The sequence below is a fragment of the Salvelinus namaycush genome, chromosome 10 (genome assembly GCF_016432855.1).
Source record: "Salvelinus namaycush isolate Seneca chromosome 10, SaNama_1.0, whole genome shotgun sequence".
Taxonomy (NCBI): Eukaryota; Metazoa; Chordata; class Actinopteri; order Salmoniformes; family Salmonidae; genus Salvelinus; species Salvelinus namaycush.
Genome location: NC_052316.1, coordinates 44,838,109 through 44,865,608, shown reverse-complemented (window position 1 = coordinate 44,865,608; position 27,500 = coordinate 44,838,109). Strand labels below are relative to the sequence as shown.

Here is a 27,500-nt window from a genome sequence, read left to right as displayed (position 1 = left end):
TCACAGTCTTGTTTCTGCACAGTCACAGTCTTGGTTCTGCACATTGACAGTCTTGTTTCTGCACAGCAACAGTCTTGGTTCTGTACAGTGACAGTCTTGGTTCTGCACAGCGACAGTCTTGGTTCTGCACAGCGACAGTCTTGGTTCTGTACAGTGACAGTCTTGGTTCTGTACAGTGACAGTCTTGGTTCTGCACAGCAACAGTCTTGGTTCTGTACAGTGACAGTCTTGGTTCTGCACAGTCACAGTCTTGTTTCTGCACAGTCATAGTCTTGGTTCTGTAAAGTGACAGTCTTGGTTCTGTACAGTGACAGTCTTGGTTCTGTACAGTGACAGTCTTGGTTCTGTACAGTGACAGTCTTGGTTCTGCACAGCGACAGTCTTGTTTCTGCACAGTCACAGTCTTGGTTCTGCACATTGACAGTCTTGTTTCTGCACAGCAACAGTCTTGGTTCTGTACAGTGACAGTCTTGGTTCTGTACAGTGACAGTCTTGGTTCTGTACAGTGACAGTCTTGGTTCTGCACAGCGACAGTCTTGGTTCTGCACAGCGACAGTCTTGGTTCTGTACAGTGACAGTCTTGGTTCTGCACAGTCACAGTCTTGTTTCTGCACAGTCATAGTCTTGGTTCTGTAAAGTGACAGTCTTGGTTCTGTACAGTGACAGTCTTGGTTCTGTACAGTGACAGTCTTGGTTCTGCACAGCGACAGTCTTGGCTCTGCACAGTCACAGTCTTGTTTCTGCACAGTCACAGTCTTGGTTCTGCACATTGACAGTCTTGTTTCTGCACAGCAACAGTCTTGGTTCTGTACAGTGACAGTCTTGGTTCTGTACAGTGACAGTCTTGGTTCTGTACAGTGACAGTCTTGGTTCTGCACAGCGACAGTCTTGGTTCTGCACAGCGACAGTCTTGGTTCTGTACAGTGACAGTCTTGGTTCTGCACAGCAACAGTCTTGGTTCTGTACAGTGACAGTCTTGGTTCTGCACAGTCACAGTCTTGTTTCTGCACAGTCATAGTCTTGGTTCTGTAAAGTGACAGTCTTGGTTCTGTACAGTGACAGTCTTGGCTCTGCACAGCAACAGTCTTGGCTCTGCACAGCAACAGTCTTGGTTCTGTACAGTGACAGTCTTGGTTCTGTACAGTGACAGTCTTGGTTCTGTACAGTGACAGTCTTGGTTCTGTACAGTGACAGTCTTGGTTCTGCACAGTGACAGTCTTGGTTCTGCACAGTGACAGTCTTGGTTCTGTACAGTGACAGTCTTGGTTCTGTACAGTGACAGTCTTGGTTCTGCACAGCGACACAGTTTTGGTTCTGCACAGCGACACAGTTTTGGTTCTACACAGTGACAGTCTTGGTTCTGCACAGTGACAGTCTTGGTTCTGCACAGTGACAGTCTTGGTTCTGTACAGTGACAGTCTTGGTTCTGCACAGTGACAGTCTTGGTTCTGTACAGTGACAGTCTTGGTTCTGCACAGTGACAGTCTTGGTTCTGCACAGCAACACAGTTTTTGATAAAGATGTATTTTGTTTTTTAAACTTTACCTGCATGACCACCTGATTAGAGCTTTTCCTCTGTTTGTGAACGTACCTGAGAATGACATTCAACTGCCTGGATGAAGCGTGACCACACAGGCTGTAGTCACTTATTATTATGCTCAATGGTCTTCTCAATAGTAAAGTGCTGTGTTATTGAACCGGAGTAACTGTCCAACTGATGTCTTCTCCTCCACAGAGCCAGGCAGAGGACCACAAGGCCAGAGGGGAAGGAGACAGGAAGTAGTGTCACCTGGTATGAATTTCTCTCCAACGAGTAAGTCGTCCGTGGCCGTAGGAAATTCACACTTTAGTTTACACTTTATGCAGGTTGGCATTTCTTCTTTTACTCTGAAATTCATTTCATATTAGTTTGTAATTTCATTGATCATTTTGGGCCACGTCTGCCATCAGTCATTTGTCTTCTACTTGGTAGAAATGAGGAAGAGGAGGACCGAACAGAGAAAGTGGAGAAGGGAACCAAAGTGAAGCGCACCCTGAGCTCGCTTAGGAACAGAATGACTGGCTCATTCAACAAAGACAAGGTGAACCAAAACAACACATGATGTACTGTATATACACACACACTCAACATATTAGTACTGTGTATATACACACACACACTCAACATATTAACAACTGGTTAGAGTGTGGTGTGAGCTTGCATGATAAGTAGTAGCTGTGTGAGCATTGAGCAACTTTTTTGATAACGTGGGAAACTCATTTAGCATAATACTGTAGTGTGTTACTGTAAACATGTTTGTTACATTGTTCACATTGCCTTTTTAACAAGGATACGTTGATTTCAACATCATGTCATTATAAGGATCCAATCCTCGGTGTTAAGCAACATTACTGTCAGTCAGTGACGTGAAAGCTATTGTTCATTTACATCCTAATGTCATCATGTTACTGTGTGGGAACAGAATGTCTCTTTTCATCGTAATCTTCTGAGTCAGCCCTGTTGTCCTGTTATATACCCCACGATACAGTCACGTCTTATGTTGTATTCAAAAATAAATCACCAACAGTACAGTATTAAAAGTACAGTGTCAAAGATGAAAGCTAACATTATTTTCGCCCTGTTTCTCTTTTTCGTTCCCCTCAGCAGGGTAAGAACCGAGAGAAAGAGCAGCAGAAGGGGAAGGAGAGGGAACCCAAAGAGAAAGAGAAACTGCATCACAGTAGTAGCAGTGGGCATAATTTGGTGCCAGGCTCCTTCTCTAGCTGTGCCACCTGCTCACTGTGCAGTAAGGCCCTGCAGAAAAAGCATGGTCTGCAGTGCCTGAGTGAGTAAGACACTAACTAACACACTCTAACATAGTGTACACTCGGCCTTCACACACTCTTCAAGTGTACCTCACACACTTTTCCGACTGGGCGCAAACTGGTAAGAATCAACATTGTTTCCACATTCTATATCGACATACTTTTATTTATTTTTTTACCCAAATTCAATGAGACTCGTTTAAAAAAAAAAAAATGTATAGGTCCAAAGTTTGTGTCCAGTGGAACCTACTACTCTCTGTTTGACTTATAGTCAACACACTCCTCTGCTCCTTTCTTAGACAATAATGCAAGTGTTTCATTTCACTTCCTGTTGATAGCATGTGCTTGTGTAATGGAGGAAGGACATGGTTCCCACTAGATGGCCAACCTGCAAAGTCAAAATAGGCTACATCAACAACAAAAAATGTATGAAAGCTAAAATGTACTTTTTGGTCTCAATTTATGGTTAAAGGTAAGGCATAAGGTTAGCAGTGTGGTTAAGGTTAGGGTTAGGTTTAAAATACGATTTAAAAAAGAGGAATTGTAGAACCAGGCGCGGCTTCTGACTTTGCAACTTGGTCAGATAGTAACAATCATGTCTGTCACACAGAACCTTGAACTGGTTACATGGACAGTTGCAGTGAATCCAGAACAAATACACTTACTTGAACTGTCAGGTCATGTGCACGCCATTCTGTCTGTTTGGTCTTTACAGTACTTGTCCTCCCAATTTTTGCCGTAAACACTGAGAACATCAAACCCGGTGCAAAGACAAACAAGACATTGCAGTCAATACCTTTTTTTTTTTTTTTTTTTTAAAGTGACTCTTTCAACTGTTAACATGGTATTTAGGCCCACTAGGAAAGTATGTGGTAACAATGACAGTTTTATGGCACTTAACTTTGTAGAATTCTACAGAACTGGTAACTACCAAAGAAATGAACACGTAATTCATACGTCATTACTGTGTAATTGCTATTTCCCCATGTAGTTTCTGAGTAAATGCCTGGAATGTTCTGTAGCGTCAGTAAGAATGTTCTGCTACCAGATAATGCTTACAGCTACAATAGAAGTACCAGATGTTTCAACACCAATGTGGCTTCTCCCTCTGATACTCTATCCTCACTCCTGTGCGGTAGCAGTTAAGATGATAAGATGTATTAACACATGGAGGGATTTTCAGTGCCAACAGAAACTGTATTTTGAATTCCATACTTAAAAAATATATTTTATATTTCATGATTTGAAACTGCATAGACTTAATATTGAATATTGAATTCAAATACAATTGCTGTTGGCACTGAAATCCCTCCATTATGTAGCCTGATGAGGAAGTAGCCCTGTCTTTGTTGTGGGGTGAGGCAGTGTCAGCAGATGATAGGGCAACGTAACACTAAACACACGCAGACAGGAGAGGACTAGAATAACGGTCTAATACCAGTGTTTTGAGGGAGGTGGTATTAAATGTTGTTTTTAAAATCACTCCCACATAACAGCCTTTTCTTTGGACGTTGACATGGACATACGGATGCAATGAAATAGTATAGCCGTTAAGGGAAAAGGATGACTGAAATATTGACACCAAACAGAGCAGAGGGGCTTCTTATTGAATGACTTGCCTGAGACCCAGTGGAATACTGTGTCACCCACAGACACATATTCTCACTACTTTACCAAACCGCATGCTCTTTACGTTTGGGTGGCCCAAGTAATGGCCTGAGACAAAATCCTAACCTCTTGGAATAACAAGGAAGGAACCCACAGGGAAAGGTATGTCAGTCACTGAATTTAATCTTTAAACCAAAATATACTCTCTCTCTCTCTCTGTTTTTACGAATGTAATCGAGCTGCGGTTGAAGTAGAACTCCCCTGGCTGAAAATAAGGGAGGATGTTTGTTTACTTGCTGCTTTGTTGCCTTTTGGCTTTGTACCTTTGTTATTATTATGTTGAATGAGTTGAGACAAAAAGTGTTAACCTCTTACCTGGCTGTGTGTGTCCCCTTCCCTCTTACCATAGAATTATTAGCTCAAGTCCAAACGCCATTGTTTGAAACTGTAGGTAGGTCCTCAAGCCACACATCACTTATAGTATCTAGTGCCCAGCTACTGGATAGAATGACATTTGGGTCTGCCTTTTTTTGTATACATTAATGTCACATCTCGTGTTAATGGAATTCACAGGCCCTTCGCACACATGGTCTGCAGTGATTAGTTGGGAGGGGAATCCTCTGGAAAACAGTGTGACTGTAAACACATGGGCAAACACTATCAAACTCTCTCTCACTCATGGGTTTTTCGTTTTTAAACTGCACGGGGAACTTGTAGTCTGTGTCCATGTCATATTATACTATATTTCTACTCTGGAATGAGGAAACTACTGCCTTATATCTGCCTGGTCTCTTTTATTCAGTTCATTGTCCAGGTCTTGGAGAAGTAAGATATAGCTACAGTATATAGTCTACTGTAGTAGATTATCCTACCTGAAACTCTTAAAGGGCTTGAAGTGTTTACAGACCTGAGTAGAGCGACAAAGCCCACGATCACCTAAAAAAAAGGCATAAATCGGACAGCAGGACAAGACTGCTGGGGAATATTATGAATGACTGTTTACTTTAGTTGGCTTATTAAGCATTAAACAAATCATACTGATATATCTCACAAGGCACCAAATAATCAGGACGCTTAGGACTGGGCTGCCTTATGATTTAACACTAACCAATGACAGACAGAGAGCAGCAGGCGGTAGTGCAAAACACACACACACACACACACTCACACACAGGACTGAAAGACATACTGTGGATGACTTAAATTTAAGTAAAGATATTACGTCATTTTTTTGTTGGAATCTTCTAAAACACTACAAGCCAAATTAACTCCAACCTCCTCCAAATGTTTAACAAATGCAGGAAAAATGAACAACCATCATTAATGGCCTACTTATTGGCGTGAGAAAAGAAGTGAGTGTCCCTTTAATTCTGAACCCAAGCCTAGGATAATCAGCCTAGAATCAGCCTGTGGAATGCGTCGTTTGTAAACCAGTGATTGTTCCCATAATTCTTGCTTGTTGGCGAGTGTTGGGAAGCCGAACTGGACGGAGAAAAGAGTGGGAATACTGATTTACACGACATACCGATTTCTTTTCAATTAGATCACAGACTTCTGTTTTTTCTTTCACGGTAAGCTCTCGAACAAAACAGGTGGATGCGCCGTTTTTTCTCTCAGTTGTTGCAGAGATCTATTTAGACGCTACAGTAGTTAGCTAACCAGTATGCTAAGGTAGTTCACCGGTAAATTAGCTATCTATAGGCCAGCTAGCTGATTGATAAAGGTACAGAGTTCAGATACAAAATACACGTAGAGATGCTTAAGTAGCTAGCTACCTGCAGTACTGAAATGCGTACCGTATTTCAATGCTGTATTTAATTACGTTGGCTTAGCTAGGTAGCTTGATATCCAAGTTGGAGCTAATTACAGTAGCTAGCTAGCGAGCTAAGTATGCCAACTAAGCTAGTTAGCTACAGTCCTATAGAAAATAAACAAGTTAAGTTAGCTAGCGAACGTTAGATTGACCACAATTAGCTATAATTTGCTACTGTTCCTTACAAAATATAACTATCTAGTTAGCTGTCTTTAAGATTTGTGATTGAGATCCTCTTGCAACAGGTGATCGAGTTAAGTTTACTACTAACGTTCGCTAGCATCTGTTTTACTAGAAAGTCAATCATCTAGCTAGCTATAGCAAGTGAGAGCTAATTATCTCATTTTGTTTAGTTTTTAGCAAACATATCATGCTTCTACACCTGCATTGCTTGCTGTTTGGGGTTTTAGGCTGGGTTTCTGTACAGCACTTTGAGATATCAGATGATCTAAGAAGGGCTATATAAATAAATTTGATTTGATAAATTAGATTTTCCAATTGAGTTTAACAGTAGCTACATCCTTATGTTTCAATAATGTAATATATTGCTTGTTGTTTACTCTCAAACTACTACCAAGTAGGCCTACCTAACAATTTCATTAACTACAATATGCAGGCTTGTCAATATTTTTGCCTGTTAAAAAAAAACATTATTTAAAATATCCGTTTGAAAATCACTGCTAAACTGCTTTGTAACTTTCTTAGATCAAAATATAATCTCAAACAAATGCACTATTTCATAAGTATATCAGTAACGTTATATCTCAAAGGAATACACTACAGCATAAGTATATCATCAATATTTGGCATGCTTCAATTGGGAGTGAAAAATGTATGGTTCCTTGTCCCATTTCTTCAACACACTGCAGTACATAAACCCAGGTCTGGACTAGGTGGTCACATTTCCCACCAACCTCTCTCAGTTCTCTGAGCTCACTGGGTCGGGGTCACATGGTAATAATGGTGCTTGGCAGGTCTGCCAGAGCATAACAGCTCACCCCAGTGGCTCTGAGTCTACCCCTGTTAGGACACTGCTTCTCCACGCCTGACTGACCACCCTCCTGCCCTGCCTCTACCTAGGGATGAGTCAGGTGCACTGAACAGGCTATGCTACTCAGTCAGGGCAGACCAGCCCCCCACCCACCAAGGTCCTATTCAGTAGGTTGATATGTTTAGAAAGCTGTAGATGGACAATATATTATGGAATGAGCAGCGTTTTGTGTTGTGGAATATGAAGTTGTTTTGATGCATTTGAGCAATATTAGGCTAAGAACAATAACTTTTTGGAAACTTGTTTGGCTAACAATGTGATCTTTAGTGCTGAGGCTTCTGTCCTGGGATAACTGTGAATTAGCCTAGACCTAGGTCAGGTGCACAGACAGTTGCTTGTTGTCAGCAGCGCAGCAGACGTAGACGACTTAACAGATGGAAGTGGTATCTCTGTCGGTATTAGATGTGTCATTTTGTAACATTTATGAGTAAAATCATTCCTATAGCCGTCTGTACGACGACTGCAGGACCTGACGTATGTTAGAACATTGGAGTGCTGCTGTGGGTAGATTGTATAAGATGTCAGTGTGAATAAATTATTAGGATATATATAAATATAAGGCCTATATATATATATATATACGTTTGATGGTGTTAATTGGTTACATTTGGGTGATGCTGTACTATCAGGTGTGAGCTAAGGGCTTGGCTTCCCATCCCTAGCCCTTCCCCTATCTATCTTCATGCCAGAAAGTGCTATTGACTCCTGTGCTACAATTAAAACTAACACTAAAACCAAACTGACAAATATGTCTCGGCCTTGTGCTTATAAAACATTATGTATTACTACTAGTAAGGATCCTCTTCCAGGGAAAACTATATTACTTTCATAAGAAATCCCTTCCCTTCACTATCGCAATCTGTGTGGCGGTTTCTCCCTTAAAGATAACACAAGGCCTTGCATTCTTCAGGGCAGGCTTATATTGAGGAGTGTCTGCTAGCTGCTGCCGGTTGCCTCCACCTCTCTTGTTGTGGTGGGTCATGGAATTTAGAATGACAGTTTTTTTGTCAGCCAAATGACTACGGTCACCGTTTTATAATTGTTTGAATAGCAAACATTTGGTTATAAAAAATGATATTTTCTCCTCCGTCTCTTGTGTTGGTTAGCCAGCGTGGTCTGTTTTGGTAAGACATTGTGGGCATGTATTTTATGATACTCCTTTGCTACCACACCTCGCTGAAACAAGGGGCAACAAAGTTTCATCACGTTGTAAAGAGTCCATGTTACCGCGGAAACAGACCCAACCTCACTTTTTGTCTGAATACCAAGCGGTCTTCAGTCAGCTGTTCGTTCAATAACACTACCTTCTTCTAAAACTGGGTAGTTTGGTCTCCTTATATTGTCTGTTTGATGTGAACCAGGCTTTAACTTTGGTGCTTTTGGGTAAAGTTTGTTGACTTAAATATGTAAAACTTAAAAAAAATAAAAAAAATATGTATTAGAGCGGTTAATGACAGTTATATTATTTTAATGATGCTAATTTTGTTTTAATGACTGTCTTCATCAATAATTGTCAATTTACACTATTATACAATTACCGTGCCAGCCGTAGTGGTGTCTCGTGTCTCGAGAGGGCTTTGTTTCTGTACACACACCATTGAGTCAGTTGGTCATTAGTGCTGAGCGATTAACTGACATTTTGGTTGTTTATTGTTTTTTAAACAACTAATTGACCAATGTACGTTCAATTATTTGAATTCCATTTCATTTTTTCTGTGAGCTCAATGTGCATATTGCACAGTTTCTGTAGAGAGAAATCAGATCAAGCCTGAACTATGCGATGTTGTAGTTTCCAACAGGCCAATATTCTACATAGTTTAGCGCAGAAAATGTGGTATTTAACTACAATGACCATAAACCATTGCGAGCCTACTTGTCTGTTTCTTTTACATCTACTACGTAAAAGAGAGAAGTATGCATGATAGAGGGATGCAGAGCAGTTGCTTGGCGAGGCATCTCTACCTGAAAATACATAGTCTAAGTCATTGATGTCCTAGTTGGTATTCAGCAGTCATAAAAGTATGCCTTATTTACTTTGAATAACTACTAAAATAGGGATTTTGTCAGGCAGCAGCTCTATAGAGAACAGATGACTTAGAATTAAATAGTCATAAAACAAATATAATATACACTAAAATATTTTAAAGTAAAGTACTGTGAATAAATTATGGGTAATAAGCAATAATGGGCAGTCACTACCATCATGGGACTTTTATTTAAAAAAAACTGTTTTTTATCAAAACAACCTCAAAGCACTAATCGCTCGCACTCTCGGTCAAGTGTGCAGCACTATGCACTTGGCTGCACCCTCAGTTGCTATCCTGTGTACACTGCTGGGCCAGTCAACAGGTGCAAGGGAGGGTGTGGTGACTGACTGGCTGAATCAAATAAAATACAATGTTATTTGTCTCTCGCTTTGTAAATTTCGAGTGTAGACTAACAGTGAAATGCTTACTTACGGATCCTTTTCCAACAATGCAGAGTTAAAGATGCACTATGCTGAAATTGATCCGCCAATTCCTGGTTGCTAAAATTAAAATAGTTTGCCTAATTTCAATTTGTCACAAAACAAGCGATTTATAGTGTATAGACAATTATTGTACCAGCTGTGAAATATATTTTCCATAACCAAAAATATGGTGTTTTCAGCTGTTGGAAGCTCGTGTACAAAACCAAAAGATGCAAAAATGAAACTTAAGAACAGGAAGCATAGAAATAACACACACAGTAGAGATCTACCCCTTCTTTGACTGCCGTTCAATGAAAATGACAGATCTATAACACACATTTCTATGTGAATTTGGTTGAGTTGCCCAAAAAAGTTACATATAGCAGCTTTGAAGATAAACAAAAGAACACATAGTGACACGAGGAATAAATAAACAGTGAATAACTAACGAGTAAAATAACATGGCTATATACGGGGAGTAGCAGTACTGAGTCGATGTGCTGGGGTACGAGGTAATAACATGGCTATATACGGGGAGTAGCAGTACTGAGTCGATGTGCAGGGGTACGAGGTAATAACATGGCTATATACGGGGAGTAGCAGTACTGAGTCGATGTGCAGGGGTACGAGGTATTAACATGGCTATATACGGGGAGTAGCAGTACTGAGTCGATGTGCTGGGGTACGAGGTAATAACATGTCTATATACAGGGAGTAGCAGTACTGAGTCGATGTGCTGGGGTACGAGGTATTAACATGGCTATATATACAGGGAGTAGCAGTACTGAGTCGATGTGCTGGGGTACGAGGTATTAACATGGCTATATATACAGGGAGTAGCAGTACTGAGTCGATGTGCAGGGGTACGAGGTATTAACATGGCTATATACGGGGAGTAGCAGTACTGAGTCGATGTGCAGGGGCTCGAGGTATTAACATGGCTATATACGGGGAGTAGCAGTACTGAGTCGATGTGCTGGGGTACGAGGTATTAACATGGCTATATATACAGGGAGTAGCAGTACTGAGTCGATGTGCTGGGGTACGAGGTATTAACATGGCTATATACGGGGAGTAGCAGTACTGAGTCGATGTGCTGGGGTACGAGGTATTAACATGGCTATATACGGGGAGTAGCAGTACTGAGTCGATGTGCAGGGGCTCGAGGTATTAACATGGCTATATACGGGGAGTAGCAGTACTGAGTCTGTTTGTGTGTGTTGTGGTGTCTGTTGTTGTGGTGTCTGTGTGTGTGCTGTGCAAGAGAGTTGGAGAATAAAGGGTCAATGCAGGTAGTCCGGGTAGCCATTTGATTAGCTATTTAGCAGTCTTGTTTAGCAGTCTTGTTTAGCAGTCTTATGGCTTGTGGGGTAGAAGCTGTTCAGGGTCCTGTTGGTTCCAGACTTGGTGCACTGGCTGGCTGGCTGGCTGGTCAGTGTTGGCTCACTATCGGCCCCTCACCACACCATTACTGAATCATTCTTGCTAACCCTGTCTGGCAGGTCTTTTCAGCTGCTGAGTACCCTGGTACTCACTCAGCTGTTGCCAAACACAGACTGAGCTGAACCCCGATGGGTCAACTCGGACCCGAGCTCAACCCCGATGGGTCAACTCGGACCCGAGCTCAACCCCGATGGGTCAACTCGGACCCGAGCTCAACCCCGATGGGTCAACTCGGACCCGAGCTCAACCCCGAGGGGTCAACTCTGACCCGACCTGAACCCCGAGGGGTCAACTCTGACCCGAGCTCAACCCCGATGGGTCAACTCTGACCCGAGCTCAACCCCGATGGGTCAACTCGGACCCGAGCTCAACCCCGATGGGTCAACTCTGACCCGACCTGAACCCCGAGGGGTCAACTCTGACCCGACCTGAACCCCGAGGGGTCAACTCTGACCCGACCTGAACCCCGAGGGGTCAACTCTGACCCGACCTGAACCCCGAGGGGTCAACTCTGACCCGACCTGAACCCTGACTCTGACATTACACATTTACAGTTGAAGTCGGAAGTTTACATACACCTTAGCCAAATACATTTCAACTCAGTTTTTCACAATTCCTGACATTTAATCCTAGTAACAATTCCCTGTCTTAAGTCAGTTAGGATCACCACTTTATTTTAAGAATGTGAAATGTCAGAATAATAGTAGAAAATTATTTTTTTCAGCTTTCATTTCTTTACTCACAATCCCAGTGGGTCAGAAGTTACTAATACACTCAATTAGTATTTGGTAGCATTGCCTTTAAATTGTTAACTTGGGTCAAATGTTTTCGGTGTCCTTCCACAAGCTTCCCTCAATAAGTTGGGTGAATTTTGGCCCATTCCTCCTGACAGAGCTGGTGTAACTGAGTCAGGTTTGTAGGCCTCCTTGCTCATACACGCTTTTTCAGTTCTGCCCACACATTTTCTACGGGATTGAGGTCAGGGCTTTGTGATGGCCACTCCAATACCTTGACTTTGTTGTCCTGAAGCCATTTTGCCACAACTTTGGAAGTATGCTTGGGGTCATTGTCCATTTGGAAGACCCATTTGCGACCCAGCTTTAACTTCCTGACTGATGTCTTCAGATGTTGCTTCAATACATCCACATGATTTTCCGTCCTCATGATGCCATCTATTTTGTGAAGTCCCTCCTGCATCAAAGTACCCCAACAAGATGATGCTGCCACCCCCGTGCTTCACGGCTGGGATGGTGTTCTTCGGCTTGCAAGCCTCCACCTTTTTCCTCCAAACATAACAATGGTCTTTATGGCCAAACAGTTCTATTTTTGTTTCAGCAGACCAGAGGACATTTCTCCAAAAGTACGATCTTTGTCCCCATGTGCAGTTGCAAACCGTAGTCTGGCTTTTTATGGCAGTTTTGGAGCAGTGGCTTCTTCCTTGCTGAGCGGCCTTTCAGGTTATGTCGATATAGGACTCGTTTGACTGTGGATATAGATACTTTTGTACCTGTTTCCTCCAGCATCTTCACGGGGTCCTTTGCTGTTGTTCTGGGATTGATTTGCACTTTTTGCACCAAAGCACGTTCATCTCTAGGAGACAGAACGCGTCTCCTTCCTGAGCGGTATGACGGCTGCGTGGTCCCATGGTGTTTATACTTGCATGCTGTTGTTTGTACAGAAGAACGTGGTACCTTCAGGCGTTTGGAAATTGCTCCCAAGGATGAACCAGACTTGTGGAGGTCTACAATTTTTTCTGAGGTCTTGGCTGATTTCTTTTGACTTTCCCATGATGTCAAGCATAGAGGTACTGAGTTTGAAGGTAGACCTTGAAATACATCCACAGGTACACCTCCAATTGACTCAAATGATGTCAATTAGCCCATCAGAAGCTTCTAAAGCCATGACATAATTTTCTGGAATTTTCCAAGCTGTTTAAAGGCAGTCAACTTAGTGTATGTAAACTTCTGACCCACTGGAATTGTGATACAGTGAATTATAGGTAAAATAATCTGTCTTTAAACAATTGTTGGAAAAATGACTTGTGTCATGAACAAAGTAGATGTCCTAACCGACTTGCCAAAACTATAGTTTGTTAACAAGAAATTTGTGGAGTGGTCGAAAAACGAGTTTTAATGACTCCAACCTAAGTGTATGTAAACTTCCGACTTCAACTGTGTCCCCACCACAACTGATCCCAGAGGACCTGCTTCCTTTTTTCCGTTTGGAGGAGTAGTTCAACTTAAAAAAAAATTGAATTATTTTAACACAGTATTACATGGCAGAAATACACATTAAATGGTACTCGGACATATCTGTTATACATGATTTGGTATTTTGGGTCCTAACTATCGCAGATTGTGAGCTTTTAATCCCACCCCTCCGCTACTCTCAGTCTATCACATCCTCTCCTGTTTCCCACCCAGCGCTGTAGACTGCCCTCTCCTGTTTCACACCCAGCGCCGTAGACTGCCCTCTCCTGTTTCCCCCCCAGCGCCGTAGACTGCCCTCTCCTGTTTCCCACCCAGCGCCGTAGACTGCCCTCTCCTGTTTCCCACCCAGCGCCGTAGACTGCCCTCACCTGTTTCCCACCCAGCGCCGTAGACTGCCCTCTCCTGTTTCCCACCCAGCGCCGTAGACTGCCCTCTCCTGTTTCCCACCCAGCGCCGTAGACTGCCCTCTCCTGTTTCCCACCCAGCGCCGTAGACTGCCCTCTCCTGTTTCCCACCCAGCGCCGTAGACTGCCCTCTCCTGTTTCCCACCCAGCGCCGTAGACTGCCCTCTCCTGTTTCCCCCCCAGCGCCGTAGACTGCCCTCTCCTGTTTCCCCCCCAGCGCCGTAGACTGCCCTCTCCTGTTTCCCCCCCAGCGCCGTAGACTGCCCTCTCCTGTTTCCCACCCAGCGCCGTAGACTGCCCTCTCCTGTTTCCCACCCAGCGCCGTAGACTGCCCTCTCCTGTTTCCCCCCCAGCGCCGTAGACTGCCCTCTCCTGTTTCCCACCCAGCGCCGTAGACTGCCCTCTCCTGTTTCCACATTTTAAGTTACTTATTCTCAAATGCATTAAAAAACACATTTTCCTCATCAATCTACACACAATAAATACCTCATAATGACAAAGCAAAAACAGGTTTTTGATAAACAAGATTCTCAGGTCTGATGAAACTAAGATTGAATACTTGGTCCTGATTGCCAAGCGTCACTTCTGGAGGAAACCAGGCACTGCTCATCACCTGGCCAATGCCATCCCTACGGTGAAGCATGGTGGTGGCAGCATCATGCTGTGGGGGATGTTTTTCTGAGGCAGGGATTGTAATGTATTATACTGTGCTTTACCCTTCTGTACTGTGCTGTAATGTACTGTACTGTGATCTAGTGTACCGTGCTCTAGTGTACTGTACGGTGCTCTACTGTAATGTACTATACTGTGCTCTACTCTGCCATGCTCTAGTGTACCGTGCTCTACTGTACTGTGCTCTAGTGTACTGTACGGTGCTCCTCGTCTAGTGTGCTCTATCTAACCACATGTGTTCTTAAACTTGTCATGGTCTCAACTCTCTGGGTTCAATTTCCTGGTGTATAAATCTTGGTCTAGGCTCCTGGATATTACCTTCATCTTTGGTTTACAAACCATAGGCAACCCAATTTGAAGAAGACAATGTGCTCTGATCATTGGCTGATCCCTCCCAACCCATAGGAACCCCCACCCAGTTGACTACTTTTAAATGGTGGAAGCCCTCAATGTTAATTTCTTTACTAAAATGAGTTATATCCATTTAGAGTCCTCCATTTATCTCTGATAGACATGACACCAAAACGGCAGTTATTTTGCCAAAATAAAGATGGGTAAGTATTTAACAACATAATTGGTTGCATAAGTAATTCAATCAATTAACAAGTTTGAGATTCATACAATCAGTATTTGAACATTTTGCAGAGAATAATAGAGATATTTCTCAAATTAAATTGAGAGGTTTGGGAAATCGGGGGGGATAAATAATATTTTTTACTATTGTTAATTTGGTATGAAAATAAAATTTCTGTTCTAAATTAATGATCAGCATGGGTCTTATTTTAATTGTAACTGTTTCGAGAGTGACACATTTAGTGGGCTGGTCAGGAATCCAGGTGCATTTTTCAAATATGCAATACATTGGGGAAGAAAGTAAAAGTGCAATATGTGCCATGTAAGAAAGCTAACGTTTAAGTTCCTTGCTCAGAACATGAGAACATATGAAAGCTGGTGGTTCTTTTTAACATGAGTCTTCAATATTCCCAGGTAAGAAGTTTTAGGTTGTAGGAATTATAGTATATGTGTGAGTAGTATATACAGCGCCTTCGGAAAGTATTCAGACCTTGACTTTTTCCACATTTTTGTTACGTTACAGCCTTATTCTGAAATTGATTAAAAAAAAAATAATAATAATTCTCTGTCTACACGCACTACCCCATAATGACGAAGCAAAAACAGAGGTCACCATGTCCTTAGTCGTTGTAGTAGGTTTCCTTTGTTCTGGAAGTGTCTGTTTAGAATGGATACATCAGACGTTCCAATGGTCGTTTGATAGAGAAATGTTCTTTTCTTGTCTTCGGTTGAGTTTCCTAGAGGTTTCCCTCTAAAACTCTAGAGGGTCTTACCATTTTCTGGTCTGGTAGAGTAACTATTTTACACGTGTAGCCACAGCTCCACGCTTTCTGGTCTAGTAGTTTTAAACCATTTGTGATGTCCGGCTTACCATCCGTATACTGGTCTAATGTACATTTCGTTAGGAGTCCTTTTGTAAGCACTCTGGGGAGAAACGGGTGTTCCATCCTTTTGGCATAATGTCTGTGTTCACGTGGGCATGGTTACTGACTGGGTAAAACTTTACATGAAAAAACATTCTCATTTACAAGGCAAAAATCACATTTCATCTTCTGACAGTTTCATATTTAATCATATACGTTTGACAACATTTAGATGTAACTCTGACATATACAGTGGGGAGAACAAGTATTTGATACACTGACGATTTTGCAGGTTTTCCTACTTACAAAGCATGTAGAGGTCTGTAATTTATATCATAGGTACACTTCAACTGTGAGAGACGGAATCTAAAACAAAAATCCAGAAAATCACATTGTATGATTTTTAAGTAATTCCTTTGCATTTTATTGCATGACATAAGTATTAGTAACACACTACTAAACCATACTTGTTCTCCCCACTGTACATTGTGAAAGCTCTTAAAGTTACGATGTTTCCGTTATAACGTCTTTAATGGTATCACAAAATCACAAATGATACAACATAATCATTGTTTGGATCCCCACCGACCATTTCCCACATTCTTTATGTTAGGTGTATTGTTTCATTATCCACTTTTCGATGTTGAAGTTCTTTGAGCAAGAATCTCTCTATACCACTCAGACATTCCAATCTTGGATACTGAGAGTTAGAAATCATTTACGACTGGTTAAGTCATAAAACCAACCCAACTTTCCCCCCCTTCGAGTCTCATAGCAAAGGGTCTGAATACTTATGCAAATAAGGTATTTCTATTTTTTTTGTTTTAATAAATGTGCAAACATTTCTAAGTTTGGGGAAAATAGGATATTAATTTGCATTTTTTTGTAATGTACTCAAAGTTACTCCAGCGCTGTCGAGTAGCTGTTCAAATGTATTTTTAGATTTGTTTTGTAACTGAAAATAAAGTCGACCCATTGAAAAATTTGACTCATTTCTCCTCTGTTTTGCAGACTGTGCAGTGAACGTTCACAGGAGTTGTCGGACGCTACTAGCTGAGTGTAACAGCAGCAAGAACAAGGTATGTGTACAATGGTCTGCACCCCTGAGTACTTTTATTTATTCACACCTACTCATTTACATCCCAACTGGCTTGCACTTACAAGCAAGTATGTCCTTTTGTTTTGCCAATGCTACCGTCTAAGTTGTTCTCTCCCTCCAATTTAACATGGTCCATGTCTTTGCTTTGTTCCAGCGCCTTCAGAAAGTAGTCACACCATTTTACTTTTTCCACATTTTGTTGTAAAGTGGGATTCAAATTGACTTATTTTTTTGTCAGTGGAAGACAAATTATTATATTTTGTATTAAAAAATAATAATGATAATAAAAATATATATATAAAAATAAATAAATATATATATATATATATATATATACACTGCTCAAAAAAATAAAGGGAACACCAAAATAACACATCCTAGATCTGAATGAATGAAATATTCTTAAAATACTTTTTTCTTTACATAGTTGAATGTGCTGACAACAAAATCACACAAAAATTATCAATGGAAATCAAATTTATCAACCCATGGAGGTCTGGATTTGGAGTCACACTCAAAATTAAAGTGGAAAACCACACTACAGGCTGATCCAATTTTGATGTAATGTCCTTAAAAAAAGTCAAAATGAGGCTCAGTAGTGTGTGTGGCCTCCACGTGCCTGTATTGACCTCCCTACAACGCCTGGGCATGCTCCTGATGAGGTGGCGGATGGTCTCCTGAGGGATCTCCTCCCAGACCTGGACTAAAGCATCCGCCAACTCCTGGACAGTCTGTGGTGCAACGTGGCGTTGGTGGATGGAGCGAGCCATGTCCCAGATGTGCTCAATTGGATTCAGGTCTGGGGAACGGGCGGGCCAGTCCATAGCTTCAATGCCTTCCTCTTGCAGGAACTGCTGACACACTCCAGCCACATGAGGTCTAGCATTGTCTTGCATTAGGAGGAACCCAGGGCCAACCGCACCAGCATATGGTCTCACAAGGGGTCTGAGGATCTCATCTCGGTACCTAATGGCAGTCAGGCTACCTCAGGCGAGCCCATGTAGGGCTGTGCGGCCCCCTAAAGAAATGCCACCCCACACCATGACTGACCCACCGCCAAACCGGTCATGCTGGAGGATGTTGCAGGCAGCAGAACGTTCTCCACGGCGTCTCCAGACTGTCACGTCTGTCACATGTGCTCAGTGTGAACCTGCTTTCATCTGTGAAGAGCACAGGGCGCCAGTGGCAAATTTGCCAATCTTGGTGTTCTCTGGCAAATGCCAAACTTCCTGCACGGTGTTGGGCTTTAAGCACAACCCCCACCTGTGGACGTCGGGCCCTCATACCACCCTCATGGAGTATGTTTCTGACCGTTTGAGCAGACACATGCACATTTGTGGCCTGCTGGAGGTCATTTTGCAGGGCTCTGGCAGTGCTCCTCCTTGCACAAAGGCGGAGGTAGCGGTCCTGATGCTGGGTTGTTGCCCTCCTACGGCCTCCTCCACGTCTCCTGATGTACTGGCCTGTCTCCTGGTAGCGTCTCCATGCTCTGGACACTACGCTGACAGACACAGCAAACCTTCTTGCCACAGCTCGCATTGATGTGCCATCCTGGATGAGCTGCACTACCTGAGCCACTTGTGTGGGTTGTAGACTCCGTCTCATGCTACCACTAGAGTGAAAGCACCGCCAGCATTCAAAAGTGACCAAAACATCAGCCAGGAAGCATAGGAACTGAGAAGTGGTCTGTGGTCACCACCTGCAGAACCACTCCTTTATTGGGGGTGACTTGCTAATTGCCTATAATTTCCATCTGTTGTCTATTCCATTTGCACAACAGCATGTGAAATTTATTGTCAATCAGTGTTGCTTCCTAAGTGGACAGTTTGATTTCACAGAAGTGTGATTGACTTGGAGTTACATTGTGTTGTTTAAGTGTTCCCTTTATTTTTTTGAGCAGTGTATATATACATGGAAAATAATACACTATCTTGCTTAGATAAATGTTCAACCCCCTGAGTCAATACATGTTAGTCACCTTTGGCTGTGATTACAGCTCTGAGTCTTTCTGGGTAATTCTCTAAGAGCTTTCCACACCTGGATTGGGAAACATTTGGCCATTATGCCTTTCAAAATTCTTCAAGCTCTGTCAAATTGGTTGTTGAACATTGCTAGAGAACCATTTTCAGGTCGTTCCATATATTTTCTATCAAGTTTAAGTAAAAACTGTAATTTGCCAACTCAGGAACATTCACTGTGTTATTGGTAAGCAACTCCAGTGTAGATTTGGCCTTGTGTTTTAGGTTATTGTCCTGCTGAAAGGTGAATTAATCTCCCCAGTGTCTGATGGAAAGCAGAATGAACCAGGTTTTCCTCTAGGATTTTGTCTGTGCTTAGCTCCATTCAGTTTATTTTTTATCCTGATAAACTCCCCAGTCCTTAATGATTACAAGCATACCCATAACAATATGCTTGAAAATGTGGAGAGTGGTACTTAGTAATGTGTTGTATTGGGTTTGCCCCAACTGTATTCAGGAAAAATAGTTAATTATTTTGATATTTTGCATTACTTTAGTGCCTTGTTGCAAACAGGATGCATATTACGGAATATTTGTTTTCTGTACAGTCTTCCTTTTTCACTTTGTCAATTAGGTTAGTATTGTGGAGTAACTACAATGTTGTTGATCCATCCTCAGTTTTCTCCTGTCACAGCCATTAAACTCTGTAACTGTTTTAAAGTCACCATTGGCCTCATGGTGAAATCGCTGAGCGGTTTCCTTCCTCTCCGGCAACTGAGTTGGGAAGGTCACCTGTATCTTTGTAGTGACTGGGTGTTTTGATACACCATCCAAAGTGTAGTTAATAACTTCCCCATGCTCAAAGGGGTATTCAATGTCTGCTTTTTTAAATGTTTTACCCATCTACCAATAGGTGCATTGGAAAAACCTCACTGGTCTTTGTGGTTGAATCTGTGTTTGAAATTCACTGCTGGACTGAGGGACCTTACAATTATCTTTGGTACAGAGATTATGTAGTCATTCAAAAATCGTGTTAAACACTATTATTGAGAGTGAGTCCACATTACACCATTTTTATTTTTATTCCCAGCCCCCGTCCCCGCAGGAGGCCGTCATTGTAATTAAGAATTTGTTCTTAACTGACTTCCCTACTTAAATAAAGGTTAAATAAAACAATTGTAACTTATAATAAAACAAAAACACGTTTGTACTCCTGAGCTTATTTAGGCTTGCCATAACAATGGGGTTGAATACTTATTGACTCAAGACATTTTTTTCCTCCCATTTTTAATACATTTTGTAAAAATTTGTAAAAATAATTCCACTGGTATTTTGGGGTATGGTGTGTAGGCTAGTGACACATCTCAATTTAGTAAATTTAAAATTCAGTCTGTAACATAAACATTTAGATAAAATCTAGGGTTGTGAATACACTCTGAAGGCACTGTATATAATCTTACGCTTGAAACTTGTGTTTTTCTCCTGATAGAAGGATTCTCTGCATAGGACCTCCACAACAGTGTCGCCGAACCTCGGTGAGCGGAAAAAATACACACACACACACACACACACACACACACACACACACACACACACACACACACACACACACACCTGTTTTTTAAAATCCTCGTGGGGACCTAAAAACCCCTAACCTAACCTTAACCATTACCTCTATTGTAACTCTAAACCCCTAAGCTTAAAATAGCCTTTGTCCTCCTGGGGATGTGGGAAATGTCCCCACGAGGGAGAATTTTACTTGTTTTACTATCCTTGTGGGGACTTCTGGGGATTTCAGGTCCCCACAAGGTTAGAACAAGAACACACACATGCTAACTTTTCGCCCCTTCAAAGCTACAACATTGGAATGATCACATGAACAAGATCTCCCATCATTGATAGAGATCTCCCCTCTCCTCTCCCCATTGCCCCTCTCCTCTCCCCATTGCCCCTCTCCTCTCCCCATTGCCCCTCTCCTCTCCCCATTCCCTCTCTCCTCTCCCCATTCCCTCTCTCCTCTCCCCATTCCCTCTCTCCTCTCCCCATTCCCTCTCTCCTCTCCCCATTCCCTCTCTCCTCTCCCCATTCCCTCTCTCCTCTCCCCATTCCCTCTCTTCCCCCCATTCCCTCTCTTCTCCCCATTCCCCCTCGCCCCTCTCCTCTCCCCATTTCCCCTCGCCCCTCTCCTCTCCCCATTTCCCCTCGCCCCTCTCCTCTCCCCATTTCCCCTCTTCTCCCCTCTCCTATCCACATTCCCTCTCTCCCCTCCTGTCGCAATTCTCTTCTCTCCTCTTGTCCCTCTCTCCCCTCTCCTCCTGTCCCAATTCTCTTCTCCTCTCCCCATTCCCTCTCCCATACTTTCTCCCCCCCATACTCCTCCTCCCCCCCGTACTCTCTTCTCCTCCTCCCCCCCGTACTCTCTTCTCCTCCTCCCCCCCGTACTCTCTTCTCCCCATTCTCACTCCTCCTCGGCTTGGCATCCATAGGCAACAAACCGATTGGCTCAACTGACCAATAACAGGGCAGAGTGCAGGCTGTCTCCATCCCAACCAGAAATAGACCGGTCCTGGAGATGGGTTGGAGACAGTTATATAGCCTCTGTTTGTTTACCTCCACCATGCTGCCCTGTGTTTGGTCAGCCCTGTTTTTGCCTATGGATGCAAGGGAGGAGAGGAGGGAAGGAACATGGGAGACAGAGAGGGGTGACAACGAGGAGGCAAGGGAGGAGAGGAGATGGACAAGGAAGTAGAAGGAAAGACAAGTCACGTGATCTGATGGCGAACACCTGATGGCACTTCATGTGTTCGCTAACGGATCACATGACTTGTATGCTCTGTGATTGGACAATACAGACCACAAGACTCATGGTTAGTGTAAGTTTTGGTGCTTTTTTATTTTTTTTTATTATTATTATATATTTATTTTTTGTTAAAATTTATCCCATTTTCTCCCCAATTTTCGTGGTATCCAATCGCTAGTAATTACTATCTTGTCTCATCGCTACAACTCCCGTACGGGCTCGGGAGAGACGAAGGTCGAAAGCCAACCAAGTACAACCCAACCGAAGTACAACCCAACCAAGCCGCACTGCTTCTTAACACAGCGCGCCTCCAACCCGGAAGCCAGCCGCACCAATGTGTCGGAGGAAACACCGTGTACCTGGCCCCCTTGGTTAGCGCGCACTGCGCCCGGCCCGCCACAGGAGTCGCTGGAGCGCGATGAGACATGGATATCCCTACCGGCCAAACCCTCCCTAACCCGGACGACGCTATGCCAAATGTGCGTCGCCCCACGGACCTCCCGGTCGCGGCCGGCTGCGACAGAGCCTGGGCGCGAACTCAGAGACTCTGGTGGCGCAGCTAGCACTGCGATGCAGTGCCCTAGACCACTGCGCCACCCGGGAGGCCCAGTTTTGGTGCTTTTTAAAACAAACTGACGGTAAAAAGACTTTCTCAACACAGAGGTTAAAAAATGGGCACTACAACATACGAGTTGTTTTACAATCTCAGTAGAAAATAGAACGTTGCACAGTTAAAATCGCTAATATTTGATAGCACCACGTGTTACTAGGATTGAGAATCCACGCCCGGAACCCCGTCGTTGCCGCCGGGCAGGGGAGAATGGACAGCTTTTCACTTAAGGCTTCAAGTTATTTGAGATGTTACAAGTGGGAGCTCTTGGCTCTTGACTTTATACACTCTTTCCCCAAACATCAGATCTCAAAACATCACAAATATTTTTTATTAAAATGTTTTGGCTTTGGAAACATGAAACATTGTCAATTTATGTAAAAAATACAAATAAAAACTTTTTTTTTTTTTTTAAGAAACTCATCTGGTTTAAAAAAGTTAACATTAATGCATAGATTCTCATATTGGCCCTTTACAAATCTCTGTTCGGTTTTAAGTTTCTGGTGTTTTCTCGAATGCCAGTGCTAGCCTTTTTTAAAACCTCTGACGTGTGTTTTGTGTGTACGAGCGAGCCGACAGACTCCAGGAAGGTATTGGTGTATTCGGAGCACTTTAATTTTTCCACATTTTGTTACATTACAGCCTTATTCTAAAATGTATTAAATGTTAAACACAATGACAAAGCCCATTTATAAAAAATAAATAAAAAAAAGACTCACATTTTACATAAGTATTCAGACCCTTTATTCAGTACTTTGTTGAAGCACCTTTGGCAGCGATTACAGCCTTGAGTCTTCTTGGGTATGACGCTACAAGCTTGGCACACCTGTATTTGGGGAGTTTCTCCCATTCTTCTCTGCAGATCCTCTCAATCTCTGTCAGGTTGGATGGGTATGGCTGCACAGCTATTTTCAAGTCTCTCCAGAGATGTTAGATCGGGTTCAAGTCCAGGCACTGGCTGGGCCCACTCAAGGACATTCAGAGTCTTGTCCTGAAGCCACTTCTGAGTTTATCTTGTGTGTGTGTTTAGGGTCGTTGTCCTGTTGGAAGGTTGAACCTTCGCCCCCAGTCTGAGGTCTCCAGAGTATAAGATCAGGAGTCCGGTGCTATATATATAAATCCCTGTGTGTTGTCTCTGTGACTTCAGCATCGTCCCTTCTGAAGCAGTATCACCTCCTGTTCTTCTACCAGACAGACACTATGGAACTACTGTAGCAGTTAACAAAGGGGTTGACAGGGCCAGACCTCCCTGCAATGTCCAGGGGGCCCTCGTGGGGTCTGTTTGGGCTGCAATGTCCAGGGGGCCCTCGTGGGGTCTGTCTGGGCTGCAATGTCCAGGGGGCCCTCGTGGGGTCTGTCTGGGCTGCAATGTCCAGGGGGCCCTCGTGGGGTCTGTCTGGGCTGCAATGTCCAGGGGGCCCTCGTGGGGTCTGTCTGGGCTGCAATGTCCAGGGGGCCCTCGTGGGGTCTGTCTGGGCTGCAATGTCCAGGGGGCCCTCGTGGGGTCTGTCTGGGCTGCAATGTCAGGGGTCCCTCATGGGGTCTGTCTGGGCTGCAATGTCAGGGGGCCCTCGTGGGGCCTGTCTGGGTGCTGATGCACAGAGAGACAACCTCACCAGTCACTTCCTGCAGGGCTCAGTGTAGAGCCTGACTGCAGCATTACTGGGGGCCAGCAGTGCTCTAACCATCTCTCATGTCTTCCCAGCCCTGAGGGATCGGGACCAGTCTTCTTCGGCCCTTGATTGTCCCTTCGGTACTCCGCGCATCCCAGGCATGACCCTCACCCCGCGGGGACCCAGTGCTCAGCCTGCCTCAGCCGCCTTCAACAGCTCTTCCTCCAGCCACACTGCTGCAGCCAGCCTCAACCACAGCCACAACAGCCGCACCGGGTTAGTAGCAAGAACAACTAGCCACCTGGACAATTAATCAATAGGCTACACAAACTATGCTGCTGGTCAATGGGTTTATGGTTCATAGAACCAACAATTCTGCAAAAATATTGTGTAACTAATCACCGAAAAATGACTATAGAGGGCAGTGTCTGTCAGGAGTGTCCTGTTTATTGTCCCAACTCTACTCTGTAGTTATAGGCTCTATACAGCACTGTTCTATGTCAGCTGTACTAGTTATAGGCTCTATACATCACTGTTCTATGTCAGCTGTACTAGTTATAGGCTCTATACAGCACTGTTCTATGTCAGCTGTACTAGTTATAGGCTCTATACAGCACTGTTCTATGTCAGCTGTACTAGTTATAGGCTCTATACAGCACTGTTCTATGTCAGCTGTACTAGTTATAGGCTCTATACAGCACTGTTCTATGTCAGCTGTACTAGTTAGAACAGTGCTGTATAGAACCTATATGTTACCGGTAGTAGTTACAGGCTCTATACATCACTGTCCTATGTCAGCTGTACTAGTTATAGGCTCTATACATCACTGTTCTATGTCAGCTGTACTAGTTATAGGCTGTATACATCACTGTCCTATGTCAGCTGTACTAGTTATAGGCTCTATACATCACTGTTCTATGTCAGCTGTACTAGTTATAGGCTCTATACATCACTGTTCTATGTCAGCTGTACTAGTTATAGGCTCTATACATCACTGTTCTATGTCAGCTGTACTAGTTATAGGCTCTATACATCACTGTTCTATGTCAGCTGTACTAGTTATAGGCTCTATACATCACTGTTCTATGTCAGCTGTACTAGTTATAGGCTCTATACATCACTGTTCTGTCAGCTGTACTAGTTATAGGCTCTATACAGCACTGTTCTAGATCACCGTAGTAGTTATAGGCTCTATACATCACTGTTCTATGTCAGCTGTACTAGTTATAGGCTCTATACATCACTGTTCTATGTCAGCTGTACTAGTTATAGGCTCTATACATCACTGTTCTGTCAGCTGTACTAGTTATAGGCTCTATACAGCACTGTTCTAGATCACCGTAGTAGTTATAGGCTCTATACATCACTGTTCTATGTCAGCTGTACTAGTTATAGGCTCTATACATCACTGTTCTATGTCAGCTGTACTAGTTATAGGCTCTATACATCACTGTTCTATGTCAGCTGTACTAGTTATAGGCTCTATACATCACTGTTCTATGTCAGCTGTACTAGTTATAGGCTCTATACATCACTGTTCTATGTCAGCTGTACTAGTTATAGGCTCTATACATCACTGTTCTGTCAGCTGTACTAGTTATAGGCTCTATACATCACTGTTCTGTCAGCTGTACTAGTTATAGGCTCTATACATCACTGTTCTATGTCAGCTGTACTAGTTATAGGCTCTATACATCACTGTTCTATGTCAGCTGTACTAGTTATAGGCTCTATACATCACTGTTCTATGTCAGCTGTACTAGTTATAGGCTCTATACATCACTGTTCTGTCAGCTGTACTAGTTATAGGCTCTATACAGCACTGTTCTAGATCACCGTAGTAGTTATAGGCTCTATACATCACTGTTCTATGTCAGCTGTACTAGTTATAGGCTCTATACATCACTGTTCTATGTCAGCTGTACTAGTTATAGGCTCTATACATCACTGTTCTGTCAGCTGTACTAGTTATAGGCTCTATACAGCACTGTTCTAGATCACCGTAGTAGTTATAGGCTCTATACATCACTGTTCTATGTCAGCTGTACTAGTTATAGGCTCTATACATCACTGTTCTATGTCAGCTGTACTAGTTATAGGCTCTATACATCACTGTTCTATGTCAGCTGTACTAGTTATAGGCTCTATACATCACTGTTCTATGTCAGCTGTACTAGTTATAGGCTCTATACATCACTGTTCTATGTCAGCTGTACTAGTTATAGGCTCTATACATCACTGTTCTGTCAGCTGTACTAGTTATAGGCTCTATACAGCACTGTTCTAGATCACCGTAGTAGTTATAGGCTCTATACATCACTGTTCTATGTCAGCTGTACTAGTTATAGGCTCTATACATCACTGTTCTATGTCAGCTGTACTAGTTATAGGCTCTATACATCACTGTTCTATGTCAGCTGTACTAGTTATAGGCTCTATACATCACTGTTCTATGTCAGCTGTACTAGTTATAGGCTCTATACAGCACTGTTCTATGTCAGCTGTACTAGTTATAGGCTCTATACATCACTGTTCTATGTCAGCTGTACTAGTTATAGGCCTATATCATGTTACATGTCGCTGACTAGGTTATAGGCTCTATACATCACTGTTCTATGTCAGCTGTACTAGTTATAGGCTCTATACATCACTGTTCTATGTCACTGGTACTAGTTATAGGCTCTATAACATCACTGTTCTATGTCAGCTGTACTAGTTATAGGCTCTATACATCACTGTTCTGATGTCAGCTGTACTAGTTATAGGCTCTATACAGCACTGTTCTATGTCAGCTGTACTAGTTATAGGCTCTATACAGCACTGTTCTATGTCCAGCTGTAACTAGTTTAGGCTCTATACATCACTGTTCTATGTCGACTGTACTAGTTATAGGCTCTATACATCACTGTTCTATGTCAGCTGTACTAGTTATAGGCTCTATACAATCACTGTTTCTATGTCAGCTGTACTAGTATAGGCTCTATACATCACTGTTCTATGTCAGCTGTACTAGTTATAGGCTCTATACATCACTGTTCTGTCAGCTGTACTAGTTATAGGCTCTATACAGCACTGTTCTATGTCAGCTGTACTAGTTATAGGCTCTATACAGCACTGTTCTATGTCAGCGTACTAGTTATAGGCTCTATACTATCACTGTTCTATGTCAGCTGTACTAGTTATAGGCTCTATACATGCGCTGTTCTATGTCAGCTGTACTAGTTATAGGCTCTATACATCACTGTTCTATGTCACTGTACTAGTTAGGCTACTATACAGGCACTGTTCTATGTCAGCTGTACTAGTTATAGGCTCTATACATCATGTTCTATGTCAGCTGTAACTAGTGTATAGGCTCTATACATCACTGTTCTATGTCAGCTGTACTAGTTATAGGCTCTATACATCACTGTTTCTATGTCAGCTGTACTAGTTATAGGCTCTAGACATCACTGTTCTTAGATCAGCCTGTAAGCTAGGTTATAGGCTCTATACATCACTGTTCTATGTCAGCTGTACTAGTTATAGG

The 27,500-nt window shown here is 42.9% G+C and overlaps 2 protein-coding genes across 3 annotated transcripts in view; both read left to right on the top strand.

The window, feature by feature from the left end:
* The window catches only part of LOC120054362 (A-kinase anchor protein 13), a 12,359-nt gene extending 9,526 nt beyond the window's left edge, over positions 1 to 2,833 (top strand). The window contains exons 7-9 of the mRNA XM_039001773.1: positions 1,736 to 1,813; positions 1,973 to 2,081; positions 2,645 to 2,833. Coding sequence (XP_038857701.1) covers positions 1,736 to 1,813; positions 1,973 to 2,081; positions 2,645 to 2,833 — 376 coding nt within the window. The remainder of the gene's footprint in view (positions 1 to 1,735; positions 1,814 to 1,972; positions 2,082 to 2,644) is intronic.
* A 3,036-nt stretch (positions 2,834 to 5,869) lies between these two features.
* The window catches only part of arhgef18b (rho/rac guanine nucleotide exchange factor (GEF) 18b), a 77,497-nt gene continuing 55,866 nt past the window's right edge, over positions 5,870 to 27,500 (top strand). The window contains exons 1-4 of one of the 2 annotated variants that reach the window (XM_039002957.1): positions 5,870 to 5,984; positions 16,903 to 16,970; positions 20,438 to 20,483; positions 24,064 to 24,247. In XM_039002957.1, the coding sequence (XP_038858885.1) occupies positions 24,132 to 24,247 (116 nt within the window). In that variant the 5' untranslated portion in view covers positions 5,870 to 5,984; positions 16,903 to 16,970; positions 20,438 to 20,483; positions 24,064 to 24,131. The remainder of the gene's footprint in view (positions 5,985 to 16,902; positions 16,971 to 20,437; positions 20,484 to 24,063; positions 24,248 to 27,500) is intronic. The other variant, XM_039002958.1, reaches the window with a different exon arrangement.